This window comes from Antedon mediterranea, chromosome 7 (genome assembly GCF_964355755.1).
Source record: "Antedon mediterranea chromosome 7, ecAntMedi1.1, whole genome shotgun sequence".
In the NCBI taxonomy this organism is placed as follows: domain Eukaryota; kingdom Metazoa; phylum Echinodermata; class Crinoidea; order Comatulida; family Antedonidae; genus Antedon; species Antedon mediterranea.
Genome location: NC_092676.1, coordinates 28,753,192 through 28,772,797, shown reverse-complemented (window position 1 = coordinate 28,772,797; position 19,606 = coordinate 28,753,192). Strand labels below are relative to the sequence as shown.

The window sequence follows — 19,606 nt, the reverse complement described above, 5'->3', positions numbered from 1 at the left end:
TGGTACATTGGTAGCGGTTGGATAAATAGCTCTTAAATAAATTGAGAGGAACACCGCGAATACCATAGTGATACAGTTTTGAAAGAAGAATAGGATGGTTAATGGTATCGAATGCTTTCGATAGATCGACAAAAACACCAATTGCAAACTCATCATTTTCAAATGCATCTATTATTTCATTGGACAAATCAATTAAGGCCATTGCGGTATCAAAATGTTTGCGAAATCCAAATTGCTTATTGAATAGAATATTATTTTTTTCCATAAAGGCATAGGTTCTATTATAGATAATTCTTTCTAATATTTTAGAAAATAGCGAAAGGACTGAGATCGGTCGGTAATTAGATAAAGTGTCCTTTTTTCCTGCTTTAAAGATGGGAGTAACTCTTGCCAATTTCAATTTATTTGGAAAAACTCCTTTTGTTAAAGACAGATTAAATATGTGACATAGAGGTTTAACATTAACATCGATGTAACAAGTTTTAAAAGATGGAAACGAAAAAAAACAAAACATTAAATCTACATAATTTATTGTTATCTTACAATACGCTGCCACCAGATTCGCAGTTATAGTTCAAAATTAGTGCTTATAGCACATTTAGGCATATTCGACAGTCTAAATGCAGAATATGTTAATTGTAGAGAAAATGAACTCTCTTATAACTAAAAACAACAAGAAATTAGAGTTAGACTATACAAACAAAAACATATCGGAAGCTTGTCGAACTTACAAGTTCACAATTACATTAAAAATATAAAATTGCTATATTATATACAATATTGTAGGCCTACCCTTTGTAACGTTTCAGAACAAAACTGTTAGTGTTCTGGGCACAGCGATAAAGTGTCCCCTGGAGCCAGGCTATTCCTCCTCGCAAAATATATCGATAATTAATCAATTCAAAATATATCGATAATTAATCAATTCAAAATATATCGATAATTAATCAATTCATTTTTTTTAAAGTTAAATATTATGAATACAATTCTTTAACAAGGCAAATTGAAATTGCAATATGAATATTTTTTTTTCAGAGGACCCTTTTGGCATCGAGTTCTGCAACAACCAATTCTTTATTGTCCAATTATGGGTGAAGTTGTCTCTCCACATTGATGGATACATCGACATTGTTGTGTAGGACTCCCCTTTTGACTTAATATTTAAACAGTCCAGTACCCTTAAATAATTTCTTTCATTCATGATAAAGTAACTACAAGATAACAGTGCAATTACAACTAATCACATTTACGTCAGCATTTACAAGCACTATTATACACAGGATAGCAGGCGTCACGCAAAATGTCTCTCTTGGGTACACACATTTCGACATGGAAAGATTCTTGCACAAAGATCTGTACATGTGTCGTATATAATTCACCCGACAACATTTCATCTTAAAATGTAAAACTTCTCAAAATGAATAGAAAGAAATCCTTAAATATTTAATATTAATTTATAATAATAATTTAATAAAATGTATATTTATTAAGATAAATAATCTTATAAGTATAAATATCCATAAGCTTGATTGGTGAATACAGCCCTCTAAAATAGATCTCCATACAAATCCTGTCACGGACTGACAACACTACCTCCTCCCCCACCCACCTACACCTTTACGTAACCATGGCAACATAAATGTAACTAAGCCTTGAACTGATTCAAGCCACCATTTAAATTAAACATTATCATTCATCATCAGTCATTTGTAAATACAGCAATAACATTTCAAGATAAATAATTCCCATACTCATGATTTCATCACGCCCCCACCATATCAAGGTTTTGCACACAAAACATTTATTTAAAAAAAATATGTACAACTTCAAAATATACAGAAAATATTCTGTGCTTTAATATATACAAGTATTACAATTGTTAGGCTATCTTCGTCCAGGCGCTTTCTTCGGGATGCCAAGAAATATTTCTATTTTTGTTTCTAAAAACTTTACAAAGGAGTCTGGTAAAATAGACTGATATTCAGTATTGTATTGATAATATTTTTGTGGATTTGCACAAACTTCTAGCAGAGCTGAGACAACTTTCTGGTCCTGAAAATAAAATATGAAAATAATGATTATACCTAATTGTCTATCATAATAATATTAGTTAAGAGAAAAATTTATTTTTTGGAACAAAAAATTAAAAAAATCAAGTTTACCTGTAGAATTGCCTGATGCTGGTCAGAGGCATAAAGCCTGCCATCACGGACAATATCTTCAATCAGAAATTCATAATCTTCTAAAAAAGTAAAAAACCATCAATTCAATGAATAACTGTAAGATACATGAGTACACACATGTGACGTAATCTAAATTATTATAATTTAATATTTGTTGCGTAACCGTATTTGTACGTCACAAACGTCACGTCACGTAACCACGCCTAGTGACATCACCTGACACACAGAATACACTTTTTACAGAATCGCTTTCTTTATTTTCTTTATCGAATTCTATTGTTAGTTCATTTTTCTGAATACATTCCATTTTAGCTAAACTTTAATTCATATTACGTTTTAGCTCATATCATTCTTATAGTGGCCTGTACGATTATGGTGTAATTTATTCTAAAAAGCACAAAACAAAAATATGTTACCTTCATAAGTTACGTAAGGAATTCGAAATCCCTTTGCCGTTCTGGCTTCATTTGACTTGAACTGAATCCATAGTTTCTTCGTTTTTGCTGTAAATGCAAGCGGAGTTCTGTATGTCTCACATGTCTCAAAGGTTGTTGTGGAGTGTGGAGATTCTAAAAAACGGTATAAAGACAAATATATTATTTGGAAAAACTAATAAAGACATAAACCGCTAATCCAAATTTGATATAATAATTATGATAATTATGATAATATCATTTATGAATATTGGAGGAACTCCATTCATTAGTTGTAATAGTCTAGTGTGTACTACCAAATGGAGAACAAGTCTGAAAATATTACATCACAAACAAGGAAAACATTCAAAGACATAAATTGATTATAACATTAATAAACCTAGTAGGAATTATTTAAAAAATTATTTTCACTCACCTGTTCTGCGCATGACTAAGAAATCTTCGCACCTATCACTTATTTGATTTGCAATGTAAATTTCAGGAAGGACAATCAATATACGTCGGTTTGAAGGTGGCGTTATGGTCCAGACACACTCTACGTCCGTTGGGTAGTTGCCTGGGTAATTGGGACTCTCAATAAAACCCTTTCCTGCACTTATAACACCACCACACCTGTGACCTAAAACATTTAAGTCAAGATAAACCTATAGTTACTATTGTAGTAATTTCGGGTTTTTTTTTGGTGACACTTTCTTATAAGAACCTCACCAAAACATTCAAACAAAGTAATGTTTTGAAAACAAAAAAATAAGCACTTACTTTTACATAAACTAACATCATCAGCACCGACTGAGTCTGTTGTAGTGTTGCCAGGACAACGAATACAATAATTCATTTTAGTTTCATTTTGATAAAATCCTTTTTTACAAGGCTGGCATTGGTGCGATCCTGTATCGTAGTACTTTCCAGTTTGGCAATTATCTAAATCAAAATTACAAAACTAAATAATAAAATTGATATCATTTTACATTTGGTTATCCGCACTATGTGTAGTTTTATGTTTTTTCCTTTTAAAATATATTTTCCTACTATAATTAAGCGCTGCTGAGCAAAAAACTTGTTAAGATCTTTGACAAAATGAAGAGGGCGTGCTTTCGGCCATAGTGAAGATACAGATTACTCGAGATTTTAATAAGCTTTTCTGACGTGAGCAATGTACCGATTTTTCTGAAATTCAATAGGCATGGTCTGTTGGGTTGCTTAAAAACAAATTCAGAAAAATAACTTAAAAATTGTGTAAGAAAGTTATTATAAGTAAAGTTACCTTTGACTTGGCATAGCTGGAATGATGCTGAACCAACGTCTGCAGTGCTTAAATCACCCCCACATGGCCGACACGATGCTCTGCCTGGCTCAGGCTGGAAATGACCGACAGGACAAGGCCTACATGGATGGAAGCCATCTTTAGAATAATCACCCGGTCTACATTGACCTGAAATGATTAATAACCATATAATATTAAACAATCATTACTTTAATCTTTCAAAGAATTTATGTTAACAAACTCTGACATTATAACTTGTTTTACCAATTAATATGATGTATAGTAACATAACTTAATACTATATAATACCTCCACATTCAGTTACATTCCTGGCGCCAACAATGCCAAAATCGTTGCTCCTTGATGGACATGGATTACAGTTCAATTGGCCTTCCATATCTTGGTACATTCCAGTTGGGCACAGAACACAATGTGTGGTTACCTGGTCATAATATGTACCCATGCTACAAGCAACTATATTTATATAAAATAAATCAATCTAGTTAATATACTTTGTTGCAAATTTAATTTACGTTTATTATTTAGTAATTTGTTAGTTACAAAGAAGCAAATGGAGCAATGCAAAGAAAATAAAGTCATTTTGTGATTAATAATTACTTTAGTGATGATGGCAATACTAAAAATAATAATGAACATAATAGATTTTTAAAATTAAGTGACTTACCACATTTCCCAGCAACCATCACTTTTCCCACAGTGCAAATCATTTCCGTTTCTTTAGTTAACAATGACCTTTTATTGACCTCATATTGTCTGCCATTAAAGTCAACGAAGAAGAGCTTTCTGTTGATTGACCTCCGAAGCTCATTTACCATTCGTCTCAACTTTCTCTCGCTATGTTTCCTTACGCATTCGATATTACAGGAAGCTAAACAAATAAAAACCATCAGATATAATTATTGTTTACTTCTCTATTGTATTTTTATCATTTATTTATTTTATTTATTTATTTAATCACACTCTTGTTTAAAACAAGACCAGCCAATTCTGGCTTTTGAGTGAACAAACACATTGTATGTTACAGTTGTCTTTGAGAAAATAGGACAAAACGATACAATAAAACTAAAATGTAATTGAAACTTCGATCAACCACGATCTAGTACGCAAACTTTCAGTTAATGAAATGATGAATTAAAGAATGAAAGAAAATGAATGAATGAAAAAATGAATGTATGTGAAGGAAGGAAGGAGTGATTGGTTGAGTGTAGGCCTACCTGTAGGCTCTTCGGGGATAATTTGTATTTCAAAATCTGCCTCTATAACCAGCGACCGATTGGAGTCTGCTCGGCGTGCTCTTTTGCTTCTGTTGTGTTTGCAACGCAATTCAACTGAGTTCACTTGGCACTGGTTTGTACATGAACCCTTTTCAATTTCTGTGGAAAACAACAAGTCAAACATGTTTAAAATGATTAGATTATAATATTGATTTTTTTTAAATTCACCGTAATTGTTATGGAAATCTGTATATTTTGGACCTTGGGTTTAACCTATGTGCTTACAAATTCAATAAATATTTAAATATTTTATAGTTTTATCGAAATTCTAAAAATGGTCTTAAACGTTTCCTAATGTGTTTTTCTATGAAAAGTTTTATAGAAATGATCAGTTTTATGGAAATCTAAAAGGTTTCCAAATGGCTATTCAGTGCATTTTTTTTATGACATACTTAAAACACTTTATCAATATATAGAAAGACTCTGATGAAATTTATTGTACACAACATGATTCAAATTACTGTAAATGATAAGTTATATTTGGGAAAAACTCTTTGCTCTTAGTTTGCAGTACGTTAGTAAGCAAATGAAATGATAATGAGGGGGTGAGTTTAAAAAGCAGAACAGCATTTGTACCTGAAATTTTCTTATTTAAAGTTTCTTGAAAACGATTTTTGACTCTTGGTTTTGACCGGCACTTATCGGCTTTAAAAGAAAACGTTGCCTTTCGCTGGAACGTTGGTGCCGCAATGGCCTCTACTCGAAAAAGGGAGAAATAAAAATGTGAAAAATAAATTAATAAAACTATGATTAGGTTGGAAAAAGTAGCATAATTAAATAAATGGATGATAATGGTAAAGAGAGAACATCACACAGCAATGAAAATATGATTGGTAAGCAAGCATGTCAACAAGCCATAGTACCACTTCGTTGCTTTCTTTGTACTGCTCTGTCTACACTAACAAACTAGTTTGACAAAAGTGTGATGTGCCCAAATATGGTAGTGATATGCCCAAATATGGTAGTGATATGACACATCATCATGTCCATATATGGTCACATAAAATTTGCTAGTGTAGACAGAGCTTTAAAGGAAGGGTCTTATAACTACAGGAAAAAATATATATAAAATCCATGCAATTACTCAACAAAAAGTGAAGTTGATTAGAAAATCATGTACCTGAGCAGGAAGGCATGGTCTGATTGAGATCATTGTTGTACCACTCAAATTGTGTGCTCTTATTGCAACGATAAACAAACATATTACGGCCTTTCATAGACGTTGAGAAATGTGAGTTTGAATTGCAGGTGATCGTGCATACAAGTCCTCTGCTGTCACAATCAACGATCGTTTTGGGTGGCGGTCGCAACCTCAGACAACTTGTCGATTCTAAGTTAAAGACAGGAATGATGGTAGTCAGATATTGAAATACAAAAATAAAAGACTATATCACTTAAAGGGCACTACAATGGAAACCAAAGGAGAACAGAAAGCAGGAATGCCGAGAAAACCCTCATGGAGTACTTCAGTGTATTTTCCATGCCCACTTGGCGAATTTGTTCGCGCGACTTGAACGCGTCATTGAACGCGTCATTAGTGGAAAACTAGGATTGGAAACAACTGGAATACTATCAGCAGACTTTCTGAATGACGTCATTCTTACCGACACAGTCTTTGCTGTTTGGATGCAACTTGTAGTTGTTGTTACAAGTACAGCGGTAACTTCCTGGGAAGTTGATACAATTGTGTTCACATCCGCCATTGTTTACAGAGCATTCATCCATATCTGAAGAAGAAAATGTTTCACAATAGAAAGATGTATTTATTTAGGATTTAAAAGTGTATTTGAATAATTACTCACTATCATCATCTTCCTAATTATATCATAATCGTCATTTTTTTTATGTTGATTTTTGTTTAAAAAAATTGGCATCCATCTTAATTTAAACAACCTTAACTAAATTATTTATGAAAAAAATACCTTACCTCCGCAATGTGTGATACCATACGCTTGATAACCCTGGTTACATAAACAATGGTAGCTTCCATCTGTATTTACACATGTATGTTGACAAGCGTCTCGCTCCTCACATTCATTTATATCTGAAAAAAAAACCGAAAAAAAACCGCTTTTAAATTTTACGATCATTTTACGTAACCTGGGTTCCCATTAATGCTTGGTTCCCACCAGAGACGCAACACAACGACGTAACGCAACGTAAGATACTTGACCAATCACGAGCGATGAATATTATTCGCTTGTCATTGGTCAACAACTCGCTTGCGTTGCTTCCTTGTGGGAACCAAGCTTTAAGACGCAACGAAATGACGTAGGCGCATCGCAAACATTTGACCAATCGCAAATGATGAATATTACTTGTGTTGCGCTTACAATAGGTACTTTGTTTTAGTGGAAACCAAACATTACACTTTAAGCTTGGTTCCCACTAGAACGTAACGCAAGGACGTAAACGCAACGCAAGCGTTTTAACCAAAGTTATAGACAGTTAAGGCCTGTGCACACCAAACGCGAAGCCGCGAATTTCGCGTTAAAAAGTGACGCACGCGGCAGGCAAGGACGCTTCCAGTGTGAACATACAAGCGAACAGTGTACGATAGTCGAATTTCAACTTCAACGCGTTGAAAACGACAGCAGCGAAGGCTTCGCACGCGAATTTTCAAAAGTTGAACCTTGGTCAACTTTTTGAGGCGTCGCGAGCGCGGTTTGCGTTCGTCAACCAATCAGAAGTCAGGAATATCTCTCATTTCATCGACGACGACACCGACGGCAAAAAAATGGTGGCTGACGAGCGAGGTCTTTATGGAAATACTTACCCTTCTTGTCTTTACGATAAGGGAAGTAAGTCATACACAGACAGAAACATAAGGATTAATGCATGAAGACAATAATTTCAGACAAACATCTGTGTAGAAGAATGCCAGAAAAACTAGGCCTAAAACGCGTCAGAGATCAATTTGTAAAGTGAGTTGACAAGCCTATTTCTAGCCTAGGCCTAGGCCTAGGCGTACCTAGGTTTAGGCAATACTAGGGCCTAGCCTAGCTAGCTTGGCCTACCTAGCCTAGGCTACATATACCCTAGTAGGCTAGGCCATGCCAAGTAGTACTTATAGGCCTACATAATACTTACTAATCCCTACTAGTCTACTATGTGCTAGGCCAGGCCTAGCCTAGGTTAAGCCTACTACTAAATATGAGTACAGTACTACTCTAGGCCTAGCTAGGCCTAGCCTACTTATTATTATTAATTAATATTGATAGGCCTAATATTTAGTTGATTTAGTGTTGTAAGGCTAGGATAGGCCTAGTAGTAATATTAATACATAAATACTGTTGTTTTTGTTTCTTTTAGGTCAATTAGATGAACATTGATAAATGGAATCCTTCAGGCTATTACCAGCGTTACAAACTCCACCAATGACCAAGATAGTAGTTTAAGCGGCCAGTATATTATTGCCATGGAATTAAGAGCAATTGCTCCTCAAAAATGTGGACTGGCAATTATGAGGCTGATACAGGTTTGTATAGACTTTTTTCAAATGGGTATGTCAGTTGGTGACATACATTGGCCAGAAAAAATGATTTGAGCAATATGCCTTACTATAGCAATTTATTAATACTTGTTTCATTTTTTTTTTTTAGAAAATGGAAGAGATTAAGGAGGAGTTGGACTGTAACTAGTATTTATTAAGTGGTTATAGAAGGAAAGCTGAACTGAATGTCTTTTTTTAGCAATAGAGAACACATGGAAATATAATATGTATATGTTTTGTTATACTCCAATACTAAAAAAAATAGTCAAATTGGCAGCCAGCTAATGGAATTTTTTTCATTTTATAAGTGAAAACATAAGTTTTTTGGGGTTTTTTTTCTATGCAAGTGATTAACTTTGTTAAAACTACAAAATGACCTATTCAAATTTGATTTTAATCATCTTCATTTTTCATGATTCTATGGGACAATACATCTTTAAGTTTAGTGTCATTTTTTGGAAAAGATTATTATATTGTCTTCCTGAAAATATAATTTAAAACATTTTCGTTGTGTGTAATACAGTATAACACTTTAGGGTTAGTTATTCACTTTTAACAATAATAATATTTCTTCAATTTTCATTTTTTTTGGGATGATACATTTTAAATTTATTATTTTGATATTATTTTGCGAAAGTATTCAGGAGTAGTAAAAAAGAAAATCTGGTTGATATTTAATGATACCTTTTAAAAACAATGATTCACTATTTCAATAAGTGTATTTATGTGAAAAAGTCATAAGATAATATACAGTGTAAATATGAGTTTGGGATATTTATTACATTTAAACTAATGAGAAAAAAACTGTATGTTTTGTCATGAATAATATAATATTTAATAATAATTAGAAAATGAATGTGAAAACTTTACATTAATATTAGGCCTATAGTTTATATTTGAAAATGACAAACCCAGGAAGATTCCCAGTTCGTGTTTATATGAAATGTTTTATATGGTTATAATAACCTCTGTTGAAAGATATTTGTAACACCACTAATAAATACAGTCAGCAGATCACATGTACGTGTAATCAACATGCAATAAATGCTTTAATTCTTGTAACTGTATTGATATTGGATACATCTTCTTCTGTCCTTGTGATATATACATACAATCATGCACATTTCAGGCTTTGGAAACGGATAACATTTTCCCACCAAAACCAAACACTGTGATTGGTGTAACCAGGGAAGAGTTAAATTACATTTTAATTTAACTCTTCTCTGGTTAAACTTACATAGGAAATACTTCAGTCATCTTATTTTAAATGTAGCATTGTATTGGCCAACCCACTATCTCCTAGGCCTAGCAATCGCGACGAATCAGCACATCGTGACGCGTTTAGTGGGAACCGACAAGAAAAACTAATAGACGCATGACAATTCAACTTTCAAAGCGATCCGTCGAATGACGCGTGACGCATGACGCTTCGCGGCTTCGCGTTCGGTGTGCACAGGCCTTTAGCAATCACAAGCGAATAAGCCATCGCTTGTGATTTGTCAATTCACTTGCGTTGCGGTACGTCCTTGTGTTGCGTCGCTAGTGGGAACCACGCTTTAGTGAAGAAAGAACATATTCATCAGGTCTAAATACCTACCAACACATGTTTTTTTATTAGATGATAGTGTATAGCCTTTTGGACACAAGCACTCATATCCTCCGATCTTGTTCCTGCATTCATTGGTACATCCTCCTCTGTTATTTAAACATTCGTTGATGTCTAAAAAATACATATAAATAATATTATTATTTTCAGTTAGCTGTAATTACGTACTTCTCGATTGCTCTGTCACTACTTACTGCCCCATGTCACCTTGCTCTGTCTACACTATCAAACTAGTTTGACAAAGTGTGATGTGTCCAAATATGGTAGTGATATGCCCAAATATGGTAGTGATATGACATCATCATGTTGTCCATATATAGGCACATTACATTTTTGTTACGTAAAGTTTATAGACAATGACAATTTCCAACCAACCAGCAACGTTTTGTCACCAACAAATTGATGTCCCCATAACTTAAATATTCTGTCATCCAAACTTAGGTAGGAGCACGAACATTATCTTTAAGTCAACAGCAAACTTTACAGATTCTCACTGATATACGCATGCGCAAGGCTCGAACCTCGCAAATAAATCTCGTAACTACGTATTACGAGAAGAAACATTGTCACATTTACCTTTACAAGAGCGATTGTCGAGTTGGAGCCAGAATCCTGCACGGCAGCTACACTCCACGCCATCGTCTGTATCTGTACATTTCCCTAAGCAACCGCCATTGTTCAGTCCGCATGTCTCTGGATAAGATTCATCAACTATATAAATCGACATATACAGTAACTAGCACTGCATAAACATACACTACATCATGCAAACATGCCAAGGTTCTACCCCTTTTTACATATAATGGAATAGTCCACGTTTTCTAAATTTTTGTTATAAATTAATTAATGTTTAGTTATTTTGATATGTAATTAAGTAAAGAACCCCCAGTTGTTATACTGGTGTTACTAAAAGCATTAAACAAAAGTTAAAATTAAATCAAAAACATGCAACAATTGTTATCTTAACACATTAACATACGGGTAACAAATTAACACATGTCGATAGAACAAGTTCAGAAATTGCAACTTATGTTATGGGCTACATCACAGCATTGTACTATTAAGTGAAACAGTATTATACACAATTATTTACAATACAGGCAAAGTGTTATGGTTTAGTGATTTGTTTTAGTAAAGCTTGGTTTTACCTATTTTATAGGACGAACCATAAGTAATTTGACCAATCACGACGCGATTGGTTATCCTCCATCGCGCCGTGATTGGTTTAAGCTTCGTTGGTATATTTCAGAGACGCCGAACGCATTTAAAACAGAAACAATAATACACGACTCGCGTCCATACAAAGTGTCCCAGTACAAATCAACAGTTTACAATTTCTGAGGATTGCCACAAGTCTCAAGAAGTTAATTATTTATTTTTTGGCACCACCAGACCAGCGGACGTTTTTTGTCTACTAGGTTCCAGCAACTTAAATATAGGTATGATACGCCATATGTGCCAAACATACACTATCTAGAATATTCATTAAAACGGCATCTTTAGAAGGCTTTAGTAAAACTCACCTATACATGTCTGGCCATCTGTGTTAAGGTTGAAACCAGGACGACAGCTACAGATGGGACCTGGAGGCGAGTCAACACATATGTGCTGGCATCCTCCGTTACCAAGGGAACACTTAGCTGAAAAAAAAATGATTACAATTTTAGTCTGGGTGTAAAAAAAGTAATTCAAGAAAAGGTCTTTCAAGAATTAATCTGAAACACTTACGAATGCAGTTGTTCCGGTTTATCGAACGTGAGTATCCCGCGCGGCATTGACATATCGATCCGGCACTCGTGTCCACACAGTAGTGTACGCAGTTCAGGTCATGACTTACGCACCCTGGGTCATCTGAAGAAAGAACAAGTTGGACCAGTTAGTACAGCAATAGGCTAGAGTCGACCTAAAGTACAACTCCACTGTCTAAAACATAACTGAAGAGGTTGTAATAGTATACAATAGAGGGTTCCCCATAAAAACTGTAGAGGGGGTTACCCGGTGAACTGGTTCACAAATAGCCCCTATTCAGGGGGACTACCTCCTATCTGATAGGTGATTATTTTACTATTGGCAATCCATGGCCACATGCGCCTAAATAGATAAAATAAATTTAAAAACATTAAAAAGCAGTTCACCTGAACATGTCAGTCCATCTTCATTCAAGTACGAATGAATGCAAATACATTCATAGCTACCAACTGTGTTGACACATTGGCCCTCACACCTATGTTCACCTAATGCACACTCGTCCTTATCTGAATAAATAAAACGATAAAAACAAGAATTATACAATATTACAATGGCCGTATTCACTATCCTCACTTGGGCTAAGGGAGAAACACTTACCCCTTAAAATGAACAAAAAAATCTCCTATCTAAATGAAAACAATTTAAGGGAAATACTTAAATATTTATTGAGTTAAGTGAAATAGTTAATATTTAAGGGAAATATCTCACTTAAGTGTGATTGGTGAATACGGCTACTGGTGGATAATACGCATACTGATAAGTTTTAAGAATAAAAGAAATGAGAGATATGGAGATGTTCTAAAATAAGAGCAACGTATCGAAAGATCGTTAATTATAATGTAGGCTAGTTGATTATGATTATGATATGATTAAGATTATGTTTCACTTACCAATGCAATTTGTGCCATCAATGTCTAACACAAAGCCATTAAAACAGGAACAATGATAACTACCAGGTATATTGATGCATCTGTGGACACACGCCTCACCCAGGCTACCACTGCATTCGTCGATATCTTGAAAATCAAAAGTAAATAACCCAATCAGATAAATATGAAATTAAATTTCTAAAAATCCCTACAAAATAATTCTTTAACTATAGTTGATTCTACAAAACAAGAAAACCAGAAACGTATACTCTACCTTGACAGTTTAAATGAGTCCGTCTGAAGCCCTGTTTACACGAGCATTTTTGATTCTCACTTGTGGGGATGCAGGTTTCATTTTCCGAGCACCCTTCATTAGTATCTACATTGCACTCGTCCACACCTGTGACAAAAATTAAACAATTTGTATTCCTTGTAATGCTTATTGATTACTACTAGAGACGCAACGTAACGCAAGTGATTTGACCAATCACAAGCGATGAAGTATTCGAACTGTCGCTTTGGTCAACTCGCGTGCGTTGTGGCTGCTACGTCATTGCGTTGCATCTCTAGTGGGAACCGGGCTTTAGATATAATATGAAGTGCATTATTATACGTATTTGCAATGTATAACAATCTTCCTTGATATCATAAAAGTACATGCATAACATATTGTTCAATAAAATGGAATTAAATCTTAATATTTAGGAATATGATAGTAAACTGATGAATAACTTCGATAAATAAAAAATGGTTTAGGCCTACTGTATTTAAAAAAAAAATAATTGTAGAAAAATATATTTCCGAAAAAATCATGCATTGATGTATGGCTCAGGGTAAAGCTCTGTCTACACTGACAAACATGTGACAAAAATATGTGATGGGCACATCACACTTTTTGTTTGTACAAACTAGCTTCTACACACTATAACACGTGACAACAAATGTAATGTGCCCATATACGGACGCGATGACGTCATATCACTACCATATTTGGGAACATCACAAATGTTTTTGTTTTGTTCGATAGTGTAGACAGAGCTTTATGCATGCATTCGTGAAAAACTGTGAAGAAAAAAACTCATTATAAGTTACACCAATGAAATGTAATTTACAACATTAGCAATGAGTACAAAACTACGTTGCACAGGATATATATATATATATATACAAAACAATACATTTTCAAGCAACATAAATTGTAACTTTTTTTTTTATTCCTTTAAACAATTTATTTAACTTCCTTTAGGCCTAAACCATGATAAGACTCAAAAGTTTCTTAATTTCATATTTGCTATAAAAACATGCAGTTTCACATCATTGTGCAAACTATCTGCCCACACGGTGATTAACTATTTACATATTTGCCTCATTGCATCGCTAAAAATAAATTAACATTTTAAAAAAAAATGAATTAAAAATTAAATGATGTGAAGCATAACGCTATGATTTTTTTTATTGACAATAAATTGTGCACAAGCAATGCCATATAATAAGTGTATTTATAATTTAATAATAATAATAATTTGCATAATGGCAGCACGTGATTGAAATGGAGATTTTTGATTGGCTGCTTGTTACTCACCAGGAAAAATGGAGGTGTAGGTAGTAACCTCACCACCTCCTGATCCTAAAGACGAAAAAGACAGAAATTTACATTTTAATTTGAATAAAAAACATTATTTATAATGTATGCCTTAGAAAATAATCTCGTTTCCCTGGACGCCAAGGCTACAGTAGCCTAGAAAAAGTAGCCTCCGAACGTTTATGCTAATGAAAGGTAATAGTAATAATGTATATAAAATCTACACAAAATCTGTAAACAAAAAATCCAAACGTATAAACAACTCATTTGCATAACTCTAACGCGCTGAAAACAAGATAAGATTTTATACACAATGATTGGCCAAAAGTTTGACCAATCAATATCTTCGTTCTACGCCCTCACTTCCTGACAATTATTCTGCACAAACAAGTGATGCCTCATGGTTGCAGTCACACATTTAAAGGCCAAAAATAAACTAAAGGTGTTATGTTGATTGATTTACAAATTCGATTTGTTTTAAATTAGTTACAAGCGCCGTAACATGTGGTAATTAATTTGCACATGGGAGCAATGATTTATTCCATCGATTGTACTTGTTGTATTGAGGCACCAGGATGTTGACCCTGAAACGTACTGGTACTGGTAATAAAACAAAAGCACACAAATGACACGTTTAGTAAGTAGATCTTAACAAGTAATTGAATTCGAACAATTTATATGAAATATGAAAAATCAACGAAAGGAGCTCTATTCATATAAACCTCATTTCGTCATAAGATTCTTATTCCATTCCATTTAGTTTGAGTTTAGTTTAGTTTAAGAAACCTTTCCAATAATAACGAATATTTATGACAAAGTTAATGATAGTTGGCGTCCTATATTCACACAGTCTACCTTTGTTTCTAAGGTTCTAATTCAATTAAGTTTAGGTCTTAATGGCCATTCCATGTACACGACACTGTACCCCCTTTATATATGTTATTTATATAAAAGGTTGATTTCATTAGCAGGGATTTTGATTGACAAAGCATGTGACGATTTAATCGAAATTTCACCTTTGGTTGTTGTACCAGAGAAACGTGACATTTTGTCTGGTTGTGGACCGAGAGTAACCTGGTTCAATTCCTCCTAGCGTCTGGTCTGCGTATGCGACTCTGCGCGCACCAACCCAAGTGACAAATTAAATGCTGCATCCGCGCGCCTCCTGATTCCATGTTTCAATCAGTGTCGTCTGCTTTACTTCATCGAATCATCCAACAAACACAATTGGCATTCAACCCTCGTGCTGCTTGTTCTAATTATCTTTGAAAATAATTTAAACCCCAACTTGGCCTTTTGACGTTGGTCGAATAAACGTGTTAAAACACGCTGACGCTAAAATCGTGCCAGATGTACGACTGAGAGCAAGTGCGCCGACAAAAACAGCGGGGGCACGTCAGTTAGCCAGAACGGCGACGAGTCAGGCGATACGTCACACTTCCGATGTTTGATATGACATGTTAATGCGTTTCATCAAGATAAATAAATGGAAAACATTTTATCTAACTATTATATCATTAAGGTTGACCTATTTAATAAGTAACTGAACTATAATAAACAGCAAGTTGAAGCTGTTTCGTATAGGCCTACAAGAAAATAAGAGTATTATTAACGTAGGCTACGTACACGAAGATGTTGAAAAAACAACCGACGGAATACACGCAACTGACGCAGAAAGAAAAAGCAGAAAGGCAGACGAAAACGTTTAGAAATTTTTAACATACATATTTTAAACGTTTTTTTTTTTAAGTTTTCTATATACTGACGTTCCATAGATTTTTATTTTGCTGGAAGGAACCATGTCAACACAATTTAATAGAGGGAAAGAGAATGATAATTACACTGAAGAGTCTAGCTAAGGTTAATCAACATTGACAACTACAGACAGAGCAAGAGCATATCGTGTCAAAACGCTTGTACTCAAAGTAACGCTACTGCAGAGACAAGCAAACGCATGTTGAGAAAGCGGCTGTTACCGTCTGCGAATCAATTAACGAGTTCAAAATGCACCTTTGCGTTATTGACGCGTGAACAAGTTCTGAACTTATAACAAAAATGAAACGACATTTTACCGAACCGCTCTCAATCGTGAATTTCGTTTTCTTCAAAGTTTAAAAACTATTAGTTTCCAAATGAGTTACTTTTACTTTTTAATTGTCGCTTTTTAATGTCCAGCTGCTGTTGTTCTCCTAGTTTTTAAATTTATTTCCAATTAAAAAAAAAGAACGGAGACTGACTGATTTTTTTTTTGTCTGACTGAATTTTTCTAGATCTGGAACTACGCGTACAAACCTACACCAACAACAAGTTGGCCAAAAGTCAAACATAATCGGTTTGCTGGTGCTGTGAATCTGTAATCATATATATGAATACCAAAACTAGGTTTCTAAGAACTAATATGCGGTTATTATAATTATTATTACAAGGGCAATCTTAATAGACCTACATTTTTATTAAATTATTGTAAAACAACCGTATCTGATAATGACTACATCAACCATCATATTTTATATCTCAAACTGAGTAAGCATCACTTCGACATATTCTTTTTTTAAAAACATTCATTAAAATAAAAACATATTTTAATGTAACATAATATTTATTCATTTGGACCAAAAATTGGATAGACCATGGAGTTATCAATACCTCCATGGATAGACAAATAAATTATTTACCTAAAAAACTAATTGAAAGCATAACATTGTAAAATTGACTGGAAGTCTACTTTGATTGAATTTAACCGTTGATTTTTACTTTTTATAAGTGACACATTTATTTTTTTTAATTTTGTATCTACGAAAGTGATTAACTTGATTAAAACTGCAAAATTACCTATTCAAAGTCTTTTTAATAACTTTCATTTTCATGTTTTGGGGGACAAAACATCTTTAAGGAACAAGAACAACGAACAACTTATTTTCTACTTTGTCCGTGGGGCATGGATGGAATATATAATATCCAATTTAGTTCTAACCTACGATAACAAGGAAACATATTTATAAATAGTGATACAATTATAGTCTGAATTTGATTTGAAACATGCCGGTAGAATCAGTATACGCATGCGTCGTTGAAAATATATTAAACATATCGCACACAATACAAAAGGTTTGCCAGGCTCTGTATGAAACTCACGAGAATTAAGTTAGTTTCCCACTTGGACGAAACGCAAGGAAATAGAAGCGTGCAGACCAATAAGACAGTTCGAATAGTCCATCGCTTGTGATTGGTCAAATTACTTGCGTTGCTTGTGTCCTAGTGGGAACCAAGCATTACGTTAGCACATTTATAGATATCGAAGTCACGAAACTAAAAAAAGAATCAGCAGAGAATTTAACCTGTTTAAAGTGTCAACACATAAATTTAAAAATGTTAAATTTGAACTAATCATAACATAATGAAGCATGTTAATGACGTAATTGAAGTCTTATCCAAACGCCATAATGTAAAACAAACGTTTATTTAAGAATTCTCGTGAGATTGATAAACTATATTTAACGATGAGTGCTAATGTTGGTACATTTTGCAAACCTCTGGGAGGATGCACAAATATTATCTAATGATAAATATAGTTACAGAGCGACACTGTAAGTAAACATTTGATGGAACCATGTCTGGGATTGGAACATAGTTTGATGTGGCAACATTTTATACCCATTTATAGACATCCATTATTAAGGTGAAATTATGCTGTAACTTTCGAAGTAGGGCCTACTTTATAATTAATGACGATTTTAACTTTGATGATTATGACGTTCAGCATAAGCATGATAACAACGAAGATGACGACAATGGCGATTCACGGTTTGCTTTTACGATGTAAGAAAGGAAGAACAGTGACCGGAAGTGACCAATCATCACCAGACATGATTATTAGTATATATCTGTTAATTAGGTGTAAATGTGCACGTGTTGCATTGTAATTGCTTGTTTTTTATTGTTGATAATTAAAGTTTTCCGTTGTCTGATAACTCGTAACTATGGAGGGATGCTCATAATTCCGAATTCATGTAACAAATAACAATACAATTACCTTGTTATCTCTCTTGAGAAACTTACAATCTTAATTTGATTTAAACCAAGGTCTTGTTTGGGCCTATGGGATGATCAAGCTAAATCTGTCGGTATTTAATGAACTGTTCAAGTGAGACAACACAGAGACAGTTGAATTGCTCGCGTTAACAAAGTGCACGCGCGCGTTACCAACAAGTACGCGACGGATTGCGTGCATTTATGCACACACTACTCCCACGTGCGTCAAACTGTGCAGCCGTCGTCCAATGCGTCAAACAGGAGTCAAAATGTCAGGACGAATTCAGTGCGAAATGCACTCACTTTTAACCAAATGTGACTTTTAACGTAATATAATTATACAGACTTAGAAATATCACATGTCCCCGCAAGCTCACTAAGCGGCCTATTTATCAACAATGAGCCGCGCAGTTGCCTGCCACTGTGGATTAAGGGCCGTGTTTTACAATACAAATACTGACAGCGGGGAATACGATCATCACAGCCTCTGTACCCATAGCAAAATGGCCCTTACGAGGCTAAATAAACGAGTTTAAACACGTTGGATACCACTTTGTACCAATTCTCATATTTCTCACGGAAATTCTCCATAAACCTACCCAATCATTTCCTTTGTGATCTGTCAGTATTCTACATAAAAGTACCGTGGCCTCTTTCTTAGCTCATTATAATGTTTAAGATAGCATGTATAAAACAACCATAATAATTGTTGGGCAACTCTCAGGCAACTCTACTTAGTAGTTTAATAAACAATTTGAGAAACTTTGATGAAAATACACCGACATCTTCAACGATCTCGTGGTAAATACAGAAAGACAAATCTTAAGAGCTAACAAACTGAAGATGAACAATAATAAAGTTCGACATTTTGAATCATAATGGTATGCCTAATTTTATTCAGATTTGTTATATCAAACTAATCAATGTACGCTGGTAACCGATCATTATTTAGTTTAATTATTATTAGTGTATGCTTAGCTTTAACTTCTTTCTTTGGATGCACCGTGGTATATGTGCTGCTGATGCAAAAATTAAATAGTTATTTGAAAAAGATAGTTTGTATTTCATGACGATCTAACTTACCTTGAGAGATGTTGTA

General features: G+C 34.2%; 1 protein-coding gene and 1 long non-coding RNA gene across 2 annotated transcripts in view; one reads left to right on the top strand and one right to left on the bottom strand.

Moving 5' to 3' along the window:
- Window positions 1-513: 513 nt before the first annotated feature.
- LOC140054182 (signal peptide, CUB and EGF-like domain-containing protein 3) overlaps window positions 514-19,606 on the bottom strand; it is a 29,886-nt gene continuing 10,793 nt past the window's right edge. The window contains exons 3-22 of the mRNA XM_072099076.1: window positions 13,168-13,293; window positions 12,915-13,040; window positions 12,411-12,530; window positions 12,004-12,126; window positions 11,799-11,915; window positions 10,852-10,968; window positions 10,267-10,389; window positions 7,104-7,220; window positions 6,781-6,903; window positions 6,297-6,506; window positions 5,753-5,872; window positions 5,117-5,275; window positions 4,567-4,770; window positions 4,191-4,355; window positions 3,882-4,049; window positions 3,377-3,538; window positions 3,033-3,236; window positions 2,600-2,752; window positions 2,163-2,242; window positions 514-2,052 (exon numbers count right to left, since the gene is read on the bottom strand). Of these exons, the coding sequence (XP_071955177.1) occupies window positions 1,885-2,052; window positions 2,163-2,242; window positions 2,600-2,752; window positions 3,033-3,236; window positions 3,377-3,538; window positions 3,882-4,049; window positions 4,191-4,355; window positions 4,567-4,770; window positions 5,117-5,275; window positions 5,753-5,872; window positions 6,297-6,506; window positions 6,781-6,903; window positions 7,104-7,220; window positions 10,267-10,389; window positions 10,852-10,968; window positions 11,799-11,915; window positions 12,004-12,126; window positions 12,411-12,530; window positions 12,915-13,040; window positions 13,168-13,293 (2,885 nt within the window). The 3' untranslated portion in view covers window positions 514-1,884. The remainder of the gene's footprint in view (window positions 2,053-2,162; window positions 2,243-2,599; window positions 2,753-3,032; window positions 3,237-3,376; window positions 3,539-3,881; window positions 4,050-4,190; window positions 4,356-4,566; window positions 4,771-5,116; window positions 5,276-5,752; window positions 5,873-6,296; window positions 6,507-6,780; window positions 6,904-7,103; window positions 7,221-10,266; window positions 10,390-10,851; window positions 10,969-11,798; window positions 11,916-12,003; window positions 12,127-12,410; window positions 12,531-12,914; window positions 13,041-13,167; window positions 13,294-19,606) is intronic.
- Window positions 7,704-9,435, top strand: LOC140054183 (uncharacterized). The gene is made up of 3 exons (XR_011846491.1): window positions 7,704-8,100; window positions 8,489-8,654; window positions 8,779-9,435. It is a non-coding gene; the product is annotated as an uncharacterized lncRNA (long non-coding RNA).